The sequence below is a fragment of the Panicum virgatum genome, chromosome 5K (assembly GCF_016808335.1).
Source record: "Panicum virgatum strain AP13 chromosome 5K, P.virgatum_v5, whole genome shotgun sequence".
In the NCBI taxonomy this organism is placed as follows: domain Eukaryota; kingdom Viridiplantae; phylum Streptophyta; class Magnoliopsida; order Poales; family Poaceae; genus Panicum; species Panicum virgatum.
Window position 1 is genome coordinate 52,077,726 of NC_053140.1, and position 16,472 is coordinate 52,094,197.

Below are 16,472 nucleotides of genomic sequence, written 5' to 3' on the forward strand. Positions count from 1 at the left end.
TTGTCACTCCGTATCACTCAGTCACAGGGATGTTGCACTGATTTGTCTGTCAATGATGTCCGCCAATGTCATCCCGTAATAAGATCTCGATTATTCCGCATCTATTTACAACTCTGTTTTTTTTTTCCAAAATTGTTACATACTTGTCCAATAACTCATAATAACCTACAATATGAACTGAACATTCACTTGAACACATACAGGAGAAGTTTCTGATCCAAATATCGCACCAACACATGAGCAATGTGAAGAAACTAATGGGCATACTAGAGACAGTACCTAATTATCCTATCATGAATTAATTGAATTTATTCCCGTGGACGAGCAAGCCAAAGAGAACTCAGAGCACGCAGCCGCGAGAAGTAGTCACTTATTGCAAGTAGAGCTCGTGCAGATTGACGAGTGGTTAAGATGCGTTGCATTTGCTGAAGTGTTTGTAGCCGCAGATTATCAGCCTGCAGATGACATTATTAAAAAGAATTATGTACTTCCTTGCTATATAACTGCTAAAGTAGAATTACTTAGCTTGTCCCAAACATTACAGACTTTTAAAAGACGGATGGAGTATGTCATTATCTATCAACAGCATTTTTGAAAAGAATGGTATTCCATCAGCCTTTACAATAATGCAATTGTCATTGAGGTATTTCAATCAGAGTAAACTTGTATCAGCTTCCCAGAAATTTTGTTCTTTTTTTAGAGAAACTCAGCAATTTTGTCCTTCGAGATGTGGCTTTTAAGTATAAGTACATAACTGATATAATCTGCACAATATGCCTTAAATAGTATGAAATAAATTAAGTAAAAAAAAAGATAATACTGTGTTATAAAACTTGCAAGCCCATGATTTGCATGACAAACCTGTCGTAGGAAGTTTTCAAGGGTGCCAAGTTTTCCCATAGCCATTGCCATCTGTCCCATGTAATTCGCAACATTGCCAGAAGATCCAGCAGGGCCCAGAGATCCAGATGCTAGAGTTTCTGCAAGTGACTGTTGTAATGCTTCCATCCCTTGGGAAAGAGCATCCTCTGCTTGTTGGGATGACTGTTGCAGGTTGGATATACCAACAAGCTGCTGATCTGTAAGAGGCTCTAGCTGACCTGCCAATAACTGCAACAGTAATGTTAGTATAAAATTCAAAGAATTAAATGAAAACATGAGCACTGATCAGAAGTTTGTCTCGTAAAAAATTAAGTTTATCATCTTGCATTTTGTATAAGGTACTTATTACTTAAAAACAACAATTAACAGATTTGCAGTTAGGCATTTTCAGATGGAAAATCATAAAACTCACTAAGCAAAACTGCTTGGTTAGAATAAAACCTCAGAGTTCATAGGCAAGACCCAATAGGTCTAGGAATCTTAGCATGCATTCAGAATAAAACCATTAGATTAGTACCTTAAGAAGCTCAGATGATCGGAAACCACCTAACCACATGAAACAGCTCTCAGCAGGGGTCTTCCACATCCCGGACAGCACATGAAAAACATCTGCTTTGGCTGCCACACCCTTGAACCTGAAAATTTCGTCATAGTGTGCCATGATGCTATCAACAATACCTCGAAGATCATTGTCTCCAGCATGTGCATTGAGAGCAGCCCTCAACTCATTTACATGTTTGTTGTGCTCCTCCAACCAGCGTGCATACTCCATGTCAAATGCCAAAGCTCCTACGGATCAGAGAACATGAACACAAAGGGGAACTGGCAGTATGCTGGAATCAAACAAACATTTTATAATGTTTTCAAGGGTAAAACTGCCTGTAAACTTCTAATCTTAAAGCAGCTACAATAATTCTATAGGAGCTCAAGCATTGTGCTACTGTAGCTTGTTTCATTTGTTCAATGTGTCCACCTTATTTTACAAGTAACTCATAAATTATAAGGAGCACCCAAGAAACAGGCACAGAAGTCAAGTCTCATTATGGAAAGTACACAGTACCTGTACATTAACCTAGAACTTCTAGAAAGAGTCATGTGAGTGTAGCATTACCATTTGCGTTCGCTGATTGAGGTTGATCTACTGATGTCGAAATAAATATACCCTGAAGAATTACACATTGCTCAATACATGTGCTGCATGTTTAACTCAAGAAACAACTTTCAAATTATGAACAGAAATAGAAAGACCTGTTGGCGAGCCCGCTGAAGCTCTTGCTCTAACTGAGTAAGTTTCAGTCTGCTACTCTCAAGGTTTTGGATGTACACCTGATCAAAAAACGAGGTGAAACGTTGCAAATTGATTCTACCAAAATGGTGCAACAAAAGGTACTAGAAGAAAAGGGGGACAAGGTAGGGTCATAGACATAGAAATGCTAATTGGATCTACAACCGCTTGTATGAGCAGCTAGGCAGACAATTATGTCAGGGTGCATGGTCTACTGATAGAGCTCATGTGCAAAATAATATGTAATACCCAGTTCAAATGAAGAGATCTCTCAAAATATAGTGTCAAGACTGATACCACACTAGGGTGATCAGGGCACAACATAAATAGAATCTGACAGGAGTGGAAGTTTAGTAAAGTTCCAAGTCACCTTCTTTCTTAAACGGCTTTTCCTGGCAGCTTCACGATTTTGGGCAAGACGACGAAGTGTCTGTTTTTTTAAAAAAAACATATATGTTTATTTTCAGCAGTGAATTCAATTGATCGATGTATCATAAATGTAGTACCAAGAGTACCTTCTGATCTAGTTTATCCCTCGATTTGTCACTAGAATCAGAAGCTGTGGGGCCAGCAACCAGTCCTTGTTCAAACTGGTAGGCAGAATATGTTTTAGTATACACTTATCACTGTTACTAAAAGATGAGCATATATACAATGAAGCGTTCTTTCCAACAATAATCCATGAAGTGTGTGAATGGCAAGCATAATTCAACTGATTACTTGGTTAAGGATGATGACTATGCACCAAGCTAAAAATATCAAAAGAATTATGTCAAGCATCTAGGTCCTGAATAACATCTATGCAATAGTTCACCAAAGATTGGGAGCAAATCGTACTGGTATATGCAGTGGCTTTGTCTAATGCACCATCCATATTATCTGTGCAAGAGAACATTAATGCCTACAATTCGTTTACAGCATTTATGCATATGTATGGTATTGAAATTTGAAATATCAAAACATGCATGTTCAAAATTAAAAAATTCTTGCAAAGACATCAGAAACCTCCAGAAACTGAGTATGAACAATTCTACGAACATCAAGTGTTTCATGATCATCATCATGATAAAAACAGACTGACAATGGAGTGAGCTAAGAATGGTTGGTACCATCTGATTCCTCTCATCAGTATCTGGATCTGTTGATGTGTCAGTCATGGGACTATCAGCCATAGCTGACTCTCCCCAGTTCTCGGTGTTACCAGTTGGTAAAGCCACCAGATTTTGTTGAGCTCCTGTTTGCTGTTCTAGTGACTGAGGGTCAATTCTTGCTGCAGCTGTTGCTGCGGTTGTAGTATTTATATGAGATGGAGAAATAGGCTACAAAGAGAGAAGAAAACCTGTGTCAACTTCCAACATAGATGGAAGTATGGGATATCACTTAATTAAGGGCTTTTGACAAGTGAGCATAATGTTCAGATTATGGCCTGCATACCTTTCCGTAACTTCCAAACTGAAGAGGATTGTTGTTAATTGTATGAATATTTGGCTTCAGATTGAACAAAGTGCCTGGATATCAGAAAAATAGTAAACAAGAATCTGTTAAACTATGGGCAATCGAACAGAAAGGTTAATAGTTCATGTACATCCATAGAACTGCTCCACTGTTGGTATCATGATGGCACATGGTAACCATGGTATTAATCTGCTCCACTGCTTGCAAGGTGGCACATCTGCTGTGTGTTGGCAGATACAGATTGTAGTCCCAGTTTTACAGCTTACAGGTTCACATGGTAACCAGTAATGATATCTTTGGTAATTATTGTAACCAAACATACCAATAAATGAATAATAAAGTGCAACTAGGTATCAGATTAAAAAATGGAAGGGCAGATGCATAATATATATATATATATATATATATATATATATATATATATATATATATATATATATATATATATATATATATATGTATGTATGTATGTATGTATGCCCAAAGCATAGAAAAGCACACATTACTAAAAGTTGAAATTCCCAGACCAACAAAAGAACATACTAGTAATTTCTAGCATACTTGATTGAGAACTGAATACATACTAGTATTAAGATTAGCAAGATCTTCTATTCGGAATCCAGCAGACTGTGCAAGCGCCCCAAAGTCGGTAACTCGAGAAGGTTGCATGCTGGTCATATCTGCATGGCTGAAAAAAGTGTTCACCAAAATTAAACAAGATACCGGGCATGAAAAGATTAAATACATTTCGTCACAAGATCCGCACTTTATATATTTACCATGGCAAGGTAACTTTTTTCTTTCTATTCAATATGACATTCAATTGCATTGGTTGCAGACTTGTGCGTACTAACCATCAAAGGGACCATGGGTGCAGGCAGACAGTAACAGACAAGAACTTAAATTTATTTCAGAATCAGTTCCTTCAACACACAATGACTGAGACTAGCAAAGACCCTTCCTGGAATCATACAGGGCTTAAATTTATATATTTCACCGAATACTTGGTTAGTCCATACTTAACCCAAAAAACATATTACTAATGAGTTGGGTTGCGCATGGCCAACCTCAGAGGCCCCTATTCTCCTTTCATGAAGATCTGGACCTACCACTGCGATGATCTCCGGCACCCTGGTAGGGGACATGCAAATGTGGTCCAGTGATCAGTGGCAACAAGCCAAGCCCCTGACAGTTGACCAGGGGCAAGCTGCCAAACTATTAGGCCATTGCAGTGAGTGAGGCAGCATTGGGAATCAATGAAAATCATTGCTTCTTCCGGTCCTTGCACAACCAGAGCATAAGGCCAGCAGAAAGATACCTTGCTACTGCTAACAAAGTTACAATCCAATGATTACGGCACATGAGGCGAAGGTCTAATCTAATCAGGAAAGCTATCAGCTTTTCCCTCCTGGAAAGCAGCGGCAATCACCACCGCAATCCATGCGCTGCGCAGTCCTATGATCAATTAACTAGCCGTAATCAACAACCAGGGATCATATGATGATCATGCACGGGCAAGTGAGACAGCCACAGAGCAGGTAGAAACGGGAAGGAACCATCGGAAGATGGAGAAGCGGTGGCGCGGGAACGTACATGGAGTGCTGAGGAGGCCCGAAGCTCGGTATCGCCCTGCCCGCATCTTCCGCCGCCGCCGCCGCTGAACCTCCTTGCCTACTCTCCATCGGCCACCGTCAATCACCATGCAACCCTCGGCGCCGCCGTAGCCTCACCTCATCGCGAGCTCAAACCCAAACAACCATCACAAGAAGAAGCAACGACTTCCGCCTCCGAGATATAGTACCACCACCACGGGCAGCACCAGCAGGGTCCTGTCGAAAAAGCTTGGATTTTTTTTTTTTCACGGCCTCCTCAATTCGGCGATTCGACAGGAACAACCGGGGGGGGGGGGGGGTGAGGAAGCAACCGGTTGTGTTTGGGCGAAGCGAGGAGGTCAGGAGGAAAAGGAGGAGAGAGTCCGTCCACTCCAGCGGCGGCAGCGGCAGCGGCAGGGGCTGCAGAGGTGGCCAATGCCTCGAACTGCGGCCATTTTATAATGATTTCTTGGCTTGTGAGTCCCACGGCCACTGGAGGAGGAGGAGTGACGTTTGGACCATGCCAATCTCGAGGCGGGAGGGGGAGGCCATCCGCTGCTTCAGCACGCACAGTGGCCCGCGCTGAGGCGCCAGAGTTTCAGGATTTGTCAATTGCCACCCGGTTCATTTGTGTGAACGGCAGGGTTTGCGGATCAATCCGGAAATCCTTAATTTAACCCTCCACTTCCAAAAAAGAAAGTTGATCAGTTATGTTGTGTGTGTAATGGTGTATGAGCGCAAATGAATTTTGGCTTGTTCTTTCTATAATGAAAAGCTAAAATGATCTGTTTAAAATGGAGAAGTATATTTTTTTAATTTGGGGCAGCAACCAGCAAGAGTGTCGTGTGGGCGGCGTGGCCGAGAGCCACAGACGATCAGGAGCTTTGGATGCAAATTTCCTCACCTGCCTTTGATAATTCGGTACTAAGCTCTGCGCCGTTTCCCATGATTTGTTAACTCCTCGTTATCTCTTCAACTAACCCCCCTCGGGAGCGCCACCGGTTTCCAATTCTCTACCATATCCTCCACGTCACAACAATCTGGATTTCATTTCCTGTCGCAAAGCTGAAAACTGTACAATCAAATCAGAGAGGCAGCAAAATGAAAAGCTCACATGCTTTCTGCTAGCCTGCTGTTTATCTTTTTTTTCTTTCTTTAATTTTAGTGACCAGTAATTCTTGCCCACACTTTTTTCGCAGGGTGAGCAGTGAGTCTTGTAGATCATCTGAGCTGGGTCTGCCAGTTCGTTTATTAAAAGACGTTTCAATCATGTATGTAGCCAATCCTGACCGTCCAATCTTCGTTCGTAATCCGCATGGCCAGTCGAAACCGGGGGTGCTTACGAGCTGGTTACTGACATGATTGGGCCCACCTGGCTCGTCGCCACGCTTGGTCATGTTGACAATGAGGCAATGAGCCATGACGATCGATGCACTGCACCATTCTCATGCTATGCCAGTTCTTAAACGAAAATGGATTTTAAAAGAAAATGGATTATCTTCTCAGCTCAAAATCCCCCGGTTTTGTCAGCACTCGGCGACTATGCAGGGCACGCGGCAGTATCACTGTTGTCGTGTACATGGTGCTGCTTCAGTCGGAGCAGTACCGTTCGAGAGAGGAGGAGCGGGCAGTACGTCGCCATGGATCGCTACAGGTGCCGAGCTTGAGCCAGTCGTACGTTTTTCTTGACGGGAGAATCCGGACGGACAGGGATGGCTCTGTTGTTCCCCTGCTTCAATTATATCGTTTGCTCAGTTCTATTTTTTTCACATTGCGCTGTGTATTTGCAAGGTTTGTTTGGATCGTTTGCTCGGTACCGAGCCCGTTTAGTTACCAAAAATTTTCATCTCCCTTTTGAACACATGTATGAAGCACTAAATGTAATTAAATAATAAAACTAATTACACAGTTTGGATGTACACGAAGAGACGAATCTTTTGAGCCTAATTAGTGCATGATTAGCCATAAGTGCTACAGTAACTCACATGTGCTAATGATGCGGTCAAATGCCTCAAAAGATTCATCTCGTGGTTTCCAAGTGAGTTCTGAAATTAGTTTTTTAATTAGTGTCCGAAAAGCCCTCCCGACATCTGGTCAAAGTGCTGACGTGACATCCAAAAAATTTTGGAGAAGGAACTAAACGGCCCCCTAGCAGACAGCTTATTGGCCAGGCAGAGATCTCAGCCCCAGACGATCAAAATCGAACGCCTGGGAGCGCTGTCTGGCCCCGACAGCTTTGCCGAGGCTCAAACCAAACAGCCCCGTGCTGACGGCTGATGGGAGATGACGAATCAGCATTAGAGCAGCTCCAGCGTGGGGTAGAGAGAAAAATAGGAACCCGCACACATCATATGGGTGCTGGGAGGATTGATTCGGTCCAGCGTTAAGCAACAGCAGGCACCTCCCGTCCCTAAATAATAAAACAATTTCACTCCCACCTTCCGTTTCCTCCTGCGGGGACTTGCCATGGTCGTCTCCTCCCTCTTCCAATCCACGCCAGATCCAATCGGGGGAAGGGCGCCACCAGCTAGATCCATCGAGGGGGAGTCGCTGCGCCCTCATCTCGCGCTGCTGCGCCCTCATCTCGCGCCGCTTCCATGCGCTCGTCAAGTCCGCGTCGACTGCGTCATCCCCGACGAGGCACCGCCGCACTCCGCGCCCTCGGCGTTCGGCTCCCCGCAGTACTAGTGGATGGCGCCAGGGCCGCCGGCCGCCGGTACCCCAACGCGGGGCAGCGCATCGCGCACGTCATGCTGGGCGACATCACCAGAGCCATCCACGCACTCGGCCAGATCTACACAGGGACATGCATGGTATGGATTTTCAATAGTTTATTTCCTCTTCATCGGTCATCTATTTTGGTTGGTTCTGGTGGTTGAATTCAAAAAAAAAGACAAGTATTCGTTGATCATTCTTGCTATTCAAGACTAAATAAGGTCACTTTCCATTAGTTCTAAATGCAAGATCCGGAGAATACTAGGGAACTAGTATAGATGGGGAGTTCGTAATGCTAGATGGTGAACATAATACTACAAAGGATACAAATTACAGATTAAGAAAATTCCAAATTCTAGATCCTGAACATAATACTACACTAAGCTTATTCATCCCCAAATCTTTGCCATATATGCTCAACCAAGTCAGCCTTGAGTTGATGATGCTTTTCCCGATCATGAATGCCCTCATTTGCTTCAAGTACTCTAGAGAACTCATGAATTGGTCCATGAGCGAACCCTACCAATGGCTCAGAAGTTCCCTGCTCATAGTGCTCATTTTCTTCCCTTATGTCATAAGGCTCGTTGTCATTAAATCGAACCTGGTAGGAATCCCTTTCATCTTCAACTATCATGTTGTGGAGTATAATACATGCATACATGATGTCTGTCAGTGTGTCTTCATTCCAAAAGCGAGCAGGGCCTCGTAATATTGCAAATCTAGCCTGTAAAACTCCGAATGCCCTCTCAACATCTTTTCTTGCAGCTTCTTGCTTTGTTGCAAACAATTTATGCTTCGCGCTGTAAGGCAATGGAATTGTTTTGACAAAAGCAGCCCTCTCAGGATATATACCATCGGCTAGGTAGTACCCCATATTGTATTGATTGCCATTCACTGTGAACTGGGATGGTGGAGCGCTTCCTTGTAATATGTTTGTGAATAATGGTGACTGATTCAAGACATTAATGTCATTGTTTGAACCAGGCACACCAAAAAATGCATGCCATATCCACAGATCATGTGAGGCAACAGCTTCGAGCATGATTGTGGGACCTTATAATCACCACGAGTATACTGCCCTTTCGAAGCTACTCGGCAATTTTTCCATTGCCAATGCATGCAATCAACACTACCTAGCATGCCAGGGAACCCACGTGCTTCACCTATTTGTAGCAACCTTCTAATGTCATCTTCAGTGGGTCTTCTAAGATAATGTGCACCAAAATTCTCTCTAATGCCTTTCACAAATAAGGTCAAGCACTCAATGACAGTACTTTCTGCAATTCGCAGACCCTCATCTAATAGATCAGCAGGACTACCATAAGCCAACATGCGCATAGCAGCTGTGCACTTAAGTAGTGGTGAAAAACCTTTCTTCCCGAAGGCATCTCGACGTTGACGAAAATATGGAGACCACTCACCAAGGATCTGTACGATGCGCAGAAATATATGCATTCGCATCCTGAATCTCCTCCGAAATTGAGCATCGGTATACACCGGGTTGCTGCAGAAGTAGTCAGCTTCTAACTGCTTGTTTGCATCTTCTCTATTTCGATCTATATACTTTTTCTTTGTTGGCTGGTTGGAGGTAGCAGCTAGATCAACTTGGATGCTTGCTTCAATCTCTTCTTCAATCTCTTCATCTATTTTTGCTTGAATCTCTGCTTCAAGTGAGTCATTCGTGAGCTCCCACATGAGCCTCTCAAGGTCACCATCTAAGTTTGGGGGGGGGGAGAATTTGATTCTGAAGACATTTTTGCTCTAGTGCATCCTTTTGCTCCTACCCTCCACACTCTTTTATAGGTGCATGCATGGTCACAACAGCTAGTTTTACAACGGCTAGTTCACAGGAACCTAGAATCCAGTATCCTATGCCTTTTTGCAATGGCTTTTTTTTCTTTTCAGCACATATACAACGCCTAGTTCAAAGGAAACACAGAAGTAACTTGCATACATGAGTTACTGGAGCTAATACATGGTACATGGATACATTCAGGATACATGCTAATACATAGTACTAGCTAATACATGGTACTTGGATACATTCAGGATACATGCTAATACATAGTACTTGGATACATGACTAATAACTACTTCTCTGCAGGGAATAGCTAGGACTGCAAATAACTCAATGCACTATCATGGCCTTGTTTCCGCTTATCGTTGTACCCTGTAGTATCTTCAGCCAACAAGTTCAGGTACTTTTCCAGCATTTCGACCTTTGTCTTCTCTATTGTTGCTTTTGCTGCCTTTTCCACGGCTTCTGCTCTCACCTTTGTTGCTTCATGATAAGCTTTCATTCTCTCTGCTTTAAGGCTTTCCAAACTCATTTCTGGTGTGAGCTTCTTCTCTTTCCCTTTCATTTTAGCTTTTGCTTTCTTCTGTCCTTCTGGTCGAGATCGCTCTACAGGCTCTCCATCCTCACTTTCCTGGTTTGAAGAAGATGTGTAAGCCCCTGATTCAGTTTGCTTCAATCTCTTGTTTGCAGCCATTTCTTGGTTCTCGCTTCTCTTTGCCCATTTTGGTTGGTCATTCACTGCTTTCCACCAATAGTCTAGCGTGAATGCTCTCCCCTGTGTTTCTCTTTTGTAAACTGCATGGGCTTTTGCCATAATCTGGTCGTCAGATTGTCCACTGCGATATGCATGATGCATTCTAATCCAGCATCCATTGAAATGGACCACGAGCTTATTTATCTTGGTGTAGTGGGTTTTGCATTGTGCAACTGTTCTTCTTCTTTCAGGTCTGACATTGCTATTGAATTCTGCCACAATATTCTTCCAAAAGCTTTCACCCTTTTGTGAATTCCCCTTCACTGGATCCACAGAATGATGCAACCAAGCACTAAACAGTTTGAGATCCTCTTCCTCACTCCAATGCATACGACCAGACTTCTTTTCTTCACCTTCACTAGTATCACTCCAGACTTCTTGATTGCTGATATCTGCATTCATATTATTATGTTGTACAGGAGATATCGGTGATGCCGGACCTGACCCAACATCACCATGGCTATAAGCCATGGACTCAACTGGTGATGAAGACCGAACACCTTCAATTGTAGCTCCTCTTCCAAACATTCCAGCAGGAGGAAAGCTAAAGTTGGCTTCATATGGAATACCAGGATGAAACCCTCCGTATGGGTGGTAGTTTGGAGGCATGCCATATGGACTAAAGTTTTGAGGAAACTGAGGTTGAAGCTGTGGATTCAATTGAGGAGGAAAATTTGCAAACGGTGGTTGCTGGTATCCTGTAGTGGGTCTATTGCTTGGATCTCCTTGCTCTTGAGGATAGGAGTTTGAACGTTGTAGTGGATTTGGAGTTGAATCATCCATAGTTTTTTTTCCTATAGAAGGTAGTGGTCCAATTTGAACTGGATGTATGCATATTTGTAGCCAGGCGCTCTGGGGCTCGATGTTTGCAGCAACGGCTACTTGTAACGGCCATGTGAAGGGAACGGCTAGCAAGTCAACTTGCAACAGTTAATATACAAAAAAATTATATTTTATTTGAAGCACTCGGTGCAAAATTGAGCTCCGAGGCTATGGTGCAGCTTCGTAGCACCCCCTCCTCTAGCGTATGGACACAGGGAATCTTTGTCAGATGCTTCAGAGCACCCTCAAACTTCAACGCTGGAGCTGCTCTTAGCCGTTTTCGATGGCAGGTTGTGTGTTGTTTTCCAACTTTTGATCGATGATACTTGGAAGGGGACGGTACTGATCTCCCACCCTTTCGTTCAGCTGCTGCGTTGGCATGTACTAGTATATGCATCTGCTGGTCACCTCTCCCGTCTTGTCAAGGCGACAGGAGGCATGTGCTCGGCCATATGCCCATATGGGCTGTGTTTAGTTCAAAAAAAACTTCTCCCCAATTACAAATTTTCCATCACATCGACATCACATCGAAATATTAAATATAGCAAATGATGCATGTATAGAGCATTAAATGTAGATAAATAAAAAAACTAATTGCATAGTTTTGATGTACACGACGAGACAAATCTTTTGAACCTAGTTAGGTCATGGTAGGACAACAATTACCACAAACAAACGAAAAATGCTACAGTATTCTACAGTGTCCGATACAACTTTTCGCATTCACTTTTCTCTTCATCTAAACACATCCATGGTGGCCGCAGGATCTAAATGGGATTTTGATTCGGGCCTGTTTAGTTTCCGCCACATAAAAACCATAAACACAATAAAAACGTCATATTAAATATTTCGACATATATATGGAGTACTAAATGAAGTCTATTTACAAATTTTTTTACATGAATGGGCTGTAAATCACGAGACGAATTTAATGAATCTACTTAATCTATGATTTGCAACATTGATGCTACAGTAACCTTCCGCTAGTCATGGATTAATTAGTATCATTAGATTCGTCTCGCGATTTACAGCCTATTTGATAAAAAAGTTTTGTAAATAGACTTCATTTAATACTTTAAATTAATAAAAAAAATTGCGTTTCAACCAAACAGGATCTTGGTAACCACACCCGCGGCCGCGGTTCCCAATCCCACATGATGGTTGGTCAAATGATTAGGCACATTGAAGGAGTCAGATGATGCTGGTGTACGGCGCTGGCCTGTCAGCGCGTTCCTGCCCGCAACCCGATCCATCGATCGATCCGTCATCGGGCAGGCGATGATCAGATCAATAAGTTCAAAAAAAAGATGAACAGATAAAAAAGACGTGCACCAGCTGCGTGCATGTAGGCTGCTGGTACAGTGATGAGGAGCGCAGGGAGAGCCAGGAGGCAGAGGCCGGTACGCTGGTACTGAACTACTACAGAACAACTGCCCGAGCGATGTCATCCATGCCATGGCGATTGGCAGGCTGCTGCATCGCACAACAGCAGGCTCCACTCCCAACTTGAAGCAGAGTGCGGCCGCGGTGAATCCGGCGGAGTTGTTAACCAAGCACGGCATCGTCGGAGCGCGGCGAGCGTTCGTGCACGGGCGGCCGGGGGGATCCCCCGCCTCGCGAGTCGCGAGCGCCACCCCGATCGGCGATCGATCCGCACGGCCGGTTGCTTGGCTCGGCCCGCGTGGCCAACTACAATTCCGATGCCCTTGGCTGCCGCCTGCCGGCGCCTCCGCCGCCGCGGCGCGCTGCCTCCTGTTGCGGAGCGCCCCTGACCGCGCCAGCCGGCAGCCACTGTTCCGCGATATGGGCATGGCTGGCTGGGGGTGGCCCGGCCAGGGCCCTGCCTCGGCGGCCGTGCCGAGCGCATCTGCTCCCGTGCCCGGCGGATTTACGCCGGCCGGGTACGGATCCCCACGCCTTCTGCCTCCTGCTGCTGCTGGTCGCTGCATAATGAGATCGTTGCTGTGCTGCTGCTGCTAGTTGATGAGTGATTAGCAATTTAGCATCGACTACTTCTACTAGTACCGTTTCAGCTGGTGGCAAACTGGCCAGCCACGCCGGCCGATCGATCGGCTTTTGCCGCTTCCGGGAGGGTGACGTGGAGGGAGCAGGCACGGCGGAGGGTGACGTGGAGGGAGCAACAAGCAAGGCGGGGAGATGTTGACGCTCCCACGTCAGCGGCGCGTCGGCATTTGCCATTACTCATTACTGCACCTCGAACGCCGTGGAGGCATATCATCACGAGCACGGAGCACAGGCAGACAAGCAGCCATACAGGTACCGTCCCTGTAGCCAAGCAGGAAAGCAGATCAGCACAGTGTTTCTGAGGCCGCGTTTAGTTCCAAAAACAAAAATTTTTGGATGTCAAATCGACACTTTGACCAGATGTCGGGAGGGTTTTTCGGACACTAATTAAAAAACTAATTTCAGAACTCACTTGGAAACCGCGAGACGAATCTTTTGAGGCCTTTGACCGCATCATTAGCACATGTGGGTTACTGTAGCACTTATGGCTAATCATGCACTAATGATGCTCGAAAGATTCGTCTCGTCGTGTATATCCAAACTGTGTAATTAATTTTGTTATTTAATTACATTTAGTGCTTCATACATGTGTTCAAAGGGGAGGTGAAAATTTTTGGGTGAAAATTTTTGGGAACTAAACGGGGCCTGAATTCGGTGATACTACGGAGAACGTTTAGGCTGTGTTCACTTCCCTCAAAATTTTCAAAACTTTTCATCACACATTAAATATAGCAAATGACTCATGCATAGAGTACTAAATGTAGGTAAATAAAAAAACTAATTGCATAGTTTTGATGTACGTTGCGAGACGAATCTTTTGAGCCTAATTAGCCTATGGTAGGACAATATTTACCACAAACAAACGAAAAGTGCTATAGTATACTACAGTATCCGATGTGACCATTTTCACCAGCTTTTCACGGATCTAAACACACCCTTAGCTTTTCTTGAATTCAGTATACTGGGCCCAACGGTAACTTCAGCTAGAAGCCCATTGGCCTTCATGAAACATTGCCCCATGGACCCATTCTGCTGTCGTGCTAGTGGCATTTGGAAAAAATTCTTTCCGCCTCCCTCAACTTTGGACCGAATTTGTTTTTCCACCCTAGACCACAAAACCGGTTATTTAGACTTCTCGAACTTCCCAAACCGTTCGCGCGACCTCCTTTGAGCGGTTTCAGGGTGACGTGGCAGCGGTTTTCTCTTTTTCTTTTATATTTATTTTGATTGAATCTTTGAAAAATCATATTAAATTATAAAAAAATAAAATAGAAAATTTAATTTTGTTGGACTCCACATGAGTAGATCTATGCAGTGAAAATATTATATAGTATACTTTAGTATACATTTTTTGCTATAATTTTATATATATAATTTTTTGTAATTAATTTATAGATACAGTTTCCGTTGTCTAATTATGGTGAAATTTTTATGGTGGGCTAATCATTATATGGTGGAGCTGTAGTAAAAATTTTATGATTATAGGATCATGTATGACTGAGATATAGATTTATCTAATTTTATCTATAGATTACACTAAATTTATCTAAGTTTATATAGATAATTCTATATCTCAGTCATACATGATCCCATAATTATAACATTTTTTCTATAGCTCCACCATATAATGATTAGCCCACTATAAAAATTTTACCATAATTAGACAACGGAAACTGTATCTATAAATTAATTACAGAAAAAAATATATATATAATTACAACAAAAAATTTATACTAAAGTATACCATATAATATGTTCACTGCGTAGATCTACTCATGTGGAGTCTAACAAAATTGGATTTTCTATTTTATAATTTTTTTGTGATTTAATATGATTTTTCAAAGATTTAGTCAAAATAAATATAAAAGAAAAAGAGAAAACCGCTGCCGCGTCACCCTGTGAAAGCATCAAGGCCCCTAATTCGAGTTTTGGTAATTAATGACAACATTTTGTGGATTAACAATTTCATTCGAGATAATGAGCATAGGTTGATCCACGGATGAAAGGGATTTGGTTGTGAACGTGTGAAGTTTGGAGATGATATGCAAAGCTCGGGCTCAAGGCAAAGGTATAAAATAGGGCTTTTGTATTTTACCGGTCAAAAGGCGTTTAGTGGATGAAAAGTGACCGGATTTGTTGGATAGATAGCCGTACTATCAAGACGGGTCTTCAGTGTCATTTTGCTCAAAATGTCTAGGTGCATGCATGAGGGCTAACGACGCTTTGACAAGATTTGAAAAAGAACAAGTTTGAGAGCTGACTACACAAGAGCGGACAGTCCGCTCCCTGGAGCGCGGACGGTCCGCACACGTACCAGAGAGCATGTTTGGCTCTGGTGGAAATTAGATGTGTCTGGCAGACAGTCCGGCCCAGGTGGGCGGACGGTCCGCCGCTCTAACTCAAAATGTACCAGAGAGGGTGTTTTCTCTTGTTGGCCTTATGATCTGTGCTGCGGACGGTCCGCACCTGGGGCGCGGACGGTCTGCCGACTATTTGACAGTTTGTACCAGAGACATTTATTGTCTCTGGTGGATTTCAAGGATGAACTGAGGACGGTCCGCTCTTGGGGCGCGGATGGTCCGCCGGCTAATTTCAAAATTGTACCAGAGACGATGTTCGTCTCTGGTGGTGTGGAACACTTAACTGCAGACGGTCCGCCCCTGGGGCGCGGACCGTCCGCCAGGGCTGTAACGGCTAGTTCTGACACGCATTAAATGCACTCTGACTCACTGGCTTATAATGGCGGACGGTCCGGTTTTTGAACAGCGGACGGTCCGCGACTTCGCAGAAAAGAGTGTAACGGCTAGTTTTTGAGGGGATGTTTATATATACCCAATGCCCGGCCATTGGGTCTCTCTCTTGGCCATTTGGACTGCATACTTGACACTATAGAGCTAAGGCATCCCTCTCACACACACTTGCTTAGAGATTGCATTCTTGAGAGTGTGAGGGCTTCCTAGTGCATTGCATCAATAGTTTGAGCTTTGTGGCACTAGGGAAACTTCAAGCAAGCGTCATCGACTTGTTACTCTTGGGAGTTGCCGCTCCGTAGACGGCTTGGAGAAGAGGATTTCGTGGAGCTCCTCTAAGGAGATTGTTGAGGAGCCCCGATTTCGGTTTGTGAGAGGTCTTGTGCTCACCTCA

General features: G+C 43.7%; 2 protein-coding genes and 1 pseudogene across 5 annotated transcripts; all 3 read right to left on the bottom strand.

The window, feature by feature from the left end:
* Positions 1–41: 41 nt before the first annotated feature.
* On the bottom strand, positions 42–5,676 carry LOC120708405 (transcription factor TGAL1-like). 4 transcript variants are annotated; one of them, XM_039993644.1, is made up of 12 exons: positions 5,547–5,676; positions 5,216–5,451; positions 4,207–4,310; positions 3,602–3,675; positions 3,277–3,486; positions 2,674–2,757; positions 2,538–2,597; positions 2,131–2,208; positions 1,994–2,045; positions 1,400–1,671; positions 862–1,110; positions 42–455 (listed from the first exon to the last, which is right to left on the bottom strand). In XM_039993644.1, the coding sequence occupies exons 2-12, from the start codon at positions 5,302–5,304 to the stop codon at positions 309–311; spliced, it is 1,419 nt and encodes a 472-aa protein (XP_039849578.1). In that variant the 5' UTR covers positions 5,305–5,451; positions 5,547–5,676; the 3' UTR covers positions 42–308. The 4 variants fall into 4 exon arrangements, with proteins under 4 accessions (XP_039849578.1, XP_039849577.1, XP_039849579.1 ...); XM_039993643.1 differs by having other exon boundaries at positions 5,216–5,463; positions 5,547–5,562; XM_039993645.1 differs by having other exon boundaries at positions 2,683–2,757; positions 5,216–5,564.
* A 2,556-nt stretch (positions 5,677–8,232) lies between these two features.
* LOC120710222 lies at positions 8,233–9,624 on the bottom strand (annotated as a pseudogene).
* Positions 9,625–10,040: 416 nt separating this feature from the next.
* Positions 10,041–11,090, bottom strand: LOC120710223 (glutathione S-transferase T3-like). Its single transcript, XM_039995873.1, has one exon. It carries the CDS (start codon positions 11,088–11,090, stop codon positions 10,041–10,043), a length of 1,050 nt encoding a protein of 349 aa, XP_039851807.1.
* Positions 11,091–16,472: the final 5,382 nt, after the last annotated feature.

Excerpts from the sequence above, each read along its gene's own strand:
- LOC120708405 (XM_039993644.1), bottom strand. The coding sequence starts at position 5,304 with ATGGAGAGTAGGCAAGGAGGTTCAGCGGCGGCGGCGGCGGAAGATGCG. Across the intron at positions 2,209-2,537 it reads AAAGCCGTTTAAGAAAGAAG|GTGTACATCCAAAACCTTGA; the intron begins GTGACTTGGAAC and ends TTTTTTGATCAG. Across the intron at positions 1,111-1,399 it reads GATCATCTGAGCTTCTTAAG|TTATTGGCAGGTCAGCTAGA; the intron begins GTACTAATCTAA and ends TTACTGTTGCAG.
- LOC120710223 (XM_039995873.1), bottom strand. The coding sequence starts at position 11,090 with ATGCCTCCAAACTACCACCCATACGGAGGGTTTCATCCTGGTATTCCA.